This window comes from Myotis davidii, unplaced genomic scaffold (genome assembly GCF_000327345.1).
Source record: "Myotis davidii unplaced genomic scaffold, ASM32734v1 scaffold751, whole genome shotgun sequence".
In the NCBI taxonomy this organism is placed as follows: domain Eukaryota; kingdom Metazoa; phylum Chordata; class Mammalia; order Chiroptera; family Vespertilionidae; genus Myotis; species Myotis davidii.
The window spans coordinates 84,001-87,602 of record NW_006282195.1 but is presented as its reverse complement, the minus strand read 5'-3'; the positions used below and the strand labels follow the sequence as shown (position 1 = coordinate 87,602).

General features: G+C 37.6%; 1 protein-coding gene across 1 annotated transcript in view; it reads right to left on the bottom strand.

The window, feature by feature from the left end:
• Positions 1–219: 219 nt before the first annotated feature.
• Positions 220–3,602, bottom strand: part of LOC102772031 (zinc finger protein 709) — a 17,197-nt gene continuing 13,814 nt past the window's right edge. Inside the window, exon 4 of the mRNA XM_006752751.2 lies at positions 220–3,151. Coding sequence (XP_006752814.1) covers positions 2,161–3,151 — 991 coding nt within the window. The 3' untranslated portion in view covers positions 220–2,160. The remainder of the gene's footprint in view (positions 3,152–3,602) is intronic.

Sequence of the window (3,602 nt, the reverse complement as noted above, 5' to 3'; positions counted from 1 at the left end):
TAAAATAAAACAATTACAAAATGACCTGAAATTACATAATTCCAACGAATACTTAAATATATCCTCAGGAAATAAAAACAAAATAGTTCTTCACAGAAGAATGCTTAGGAAACAGTTAATACTTCCTTAAAAATTACAGAAGCAATTATTACAGAGAAAAAATGCACATAACGTTATAATACAACCAAAGACAAATGAAAACATTGAGCTAACAGGCTCATCTCTGAGTGACAGCACACATCCAGAGTCTGTCTGAAATGAGGAAAGTTCTGATTCTCACATGGAAGGACTGGCTCAGAGCCCTCACTGCAGAGGGTGGTACAAGAACAAACTATCACGGGGCTCCATGGCACTGCACCATTGCAGCTGTCACAGTGGCATCTGAATCACAGTCAGTAGTAGAACCAACATGACAAGATGATTACTGGTCAAATTAGACCTCGTGCAAATACAATCTAGAGAACAGTGCACACCCTTCAGAAAACAACCTCAACCATGACCGGCTATGTTTGTTGCCTGGTGGACACCTATGGGCTTGCAGGAAAAGCCAACCTATGCTGGGTCTTTACTGTTAAATTGTGAACATCTGTAAAGCTTACACCTGACATCAAGGGAAGTGGCACAGTTGCTGGTGGTTTTGAGAATATTCTTGGCTGGCTGGGCAAAGATTGAGGAAAAGAAACTCAAAGCAAATGTACACAAACGCTCTATGCTTCTGGCCATCTCCTTTATACAAGAGGATTCAAAACCAATCTAATCCTATTTCACCTCTGCATTCAAGTTTCATGGAAGTGAGGCCTTAGTGATTTCTAACATGGAACCATTAAGGCACCAGATTGTGGAAAATACAGTTCACAACATTCCTCACGTTGATCTAACAGAGTCAGGAAGGGTCATCTCTGACTCTAGATCTTATTGTCCTATCACAGGTATTCTCTTCTTAATGCAATCATCATAGTTCAAACCCTGCCAAAAGCAATGACAACAAGCAAAGGTTATCGATGAAAAAAATTCACATGGGACTCTACAATGAACTTTGCATATGTACAAATATATCACAAATATTTATTGACAAATAATACTGAATGTCAACTGTAATTGAAAAACTAAAAAACATGTATTTACAGGAAAATGGAGTAAGGCTCTTCAGGCCAATGAAAAGGCACTTTTCTGTCAAAATAGATTATATATATGGGTGAAGCATATTCATTCAATACTTGTCACAGGAGGCCAGTAGGGAAAAAAGAACAAATACCCAAGTACCATTTTTCAATGTTCCTTTCCTTACAGAACAATTACAAAAATTACATAAAAGTTAAACCTACTTGCATATTAGTAAACCACTTCCATTCACCCATGGATGTAATAAATGTTTATTATCTGACTAAAAGGAAAAAAAAAATCTGTTCAACTTACAAACTCTGACTTAAAGTCTCTACAGAATTATATAACCTCTACTTGCAAAAGTAGAATTCTGTACTACAGAGAATCACTTTAAGAATAAGTCAGTGTTAATGACCATAGATGTCTAAATGCTTATAGCATTTCTTTCATGTTGTGAATTTTTGGAAGTATAGGAATTAATTTGCACTGGGTTTACATGTACTAGTTACAGCAATATGATTGCCTTCCAGTGCAGTTTACAAGCTCCTCTGAAAGTATTTGTTAAAAGTTTGTCTTTACTAGCATTATACCATACCTATTCAATGTACATACTCACATGGCATTGTGGGGATATGAGGCTAAATGAAGGTTTTCCTACATCATTTACATTCAATAGAATTCTCTCCTTTGAGTTTTTTTTTCATGGTCTTTCCAAGAAAAAGGGACGGCTGCAGGCTTTTGCACATTCTCTATATTTATATGCTCTCTCCATGTACGTTCTTACATGTCCAAGAAAGGCTCTCCCACACTCCTTATATTCATACACTTATTCTTGGGTATGATTTTGTAAAGAACTAGGGCAACCCAAGGCTTTTCTACAATGTTTATACTGACAAGGACTCTCTTCAGTGTGAGTTCTTTCATCCTATAGAATACAACTGGAAGAAATGAATGCTTTCTAACACTCCTGACATTTCTAGGGCCCGTCCCCAATCTGGAGCATCCTATGTGATTGCACAGCTGAAAGATAAATAAGGCTCTCCCACATTCTTTACATTAACAGGGTTTATCTCTAGAGTGTGTTTTCCAATGTTTATGTAAACTACTTGAGTAACCGAAGACTTTACCACATTCTGCACATTCGTAGGGTTTTTCTCCACTGTGTGTTCTTTCGTGTACTCGAGAGGACTTGAGAGAACGGAAAGCTTTGCCACATTGTTTACACTCATATGGTTTCTCTTCACTATGAGTTTTTTCATGAACTTGAAAGTAACTGAGACGACTAAAGGCTTTCCCACATTGCTTACACTCATAGGGTTTCTCCCCAGTGTGAGCTATTTCATGATTTCTAAGGGAAGTGGGATAACGGAAAACTTTACCACATTCCTTACATTCATAAGGCTTCTTTCCATCATGAGTCCTTGTATGATTTTTAAGATATTTGAGAGAACTGAAGGCTTTAGCACATTCCTTACATTCATAGGGCCTTTCTCCATTGTGTATCATTTCATGATGTCGAAAGTTTCTTGGACATCGGAATTCTTTCCCACACTCCTTACATTTAAAAGGTCCATCTCTAGTGTGCTTGATCATGTGTCTTTGAAATATGAGGAGAGAACTCCAGGCTTTCCCACACTTCTTGCACTCATAGAATTTCTCCTGAGTATGAGTTCTTGCATGTCGACATAAGTTACTTAAATACCTGTAGGCTTTACCACATTTTGTACATTCATAGGGCCTTTCTCTACTGTGTTTCTTTTCATGGACATTAATATATCGGAGATGCTTGAAAGCTTTCCCACATTCCTTACATTTATAAGGCTTCTCTTCATACTCCTCACACTGGTATAGTTGGGGTCCAGTGTCAGAGCTCACAAGGTTATTTAAGGATAAATAATGCATGAAGATTTGTCTACACAACCTGGACGTGGGTAGTTGTATTTCAGTAGGAGTTTTCTTCCTTTCATTATCATGTGGAATCTGTCTGAAGGTTTCTCTGAATTGACTCCCATCCTTCCATTTACAGAGGCTCTCCACCATATGACTGCTGTAAAAACCAGAAGCATGTTATTAATACTTTGCTTATCAATGATGTTATATTTATTACTAGTATGACAGTGACATTTTTACCATTTTTAAGGAAAGTGTGGGATTTCTGCACATTCAGGTTGTTTGAGCGTGGATATACTAAAAGCCTTGAAGGTGGACTCAATCGTAGATATTATGAAAATAGTCATAGTCATTAATGATGTTTCTGAATAGTGTTCCTAATGTACTTTTTAAAAAATCCTTACCCAAGAGAATATGTTTATTGAGATGAGAGAGAGAGAGAGAGAGAGATCAATGTGAGAAAGAAACATCAATTGGTTGCCTCCTGTACATGCCCCTACCAGGGATCAAACCTGCCTAGGTATGTGCCCTGAATGGGAATCAAACCTGCAACCTTTTGGTATACTGGATGATGCTACAACCAACTGAGCCACTCTGCAAGGGCCCAT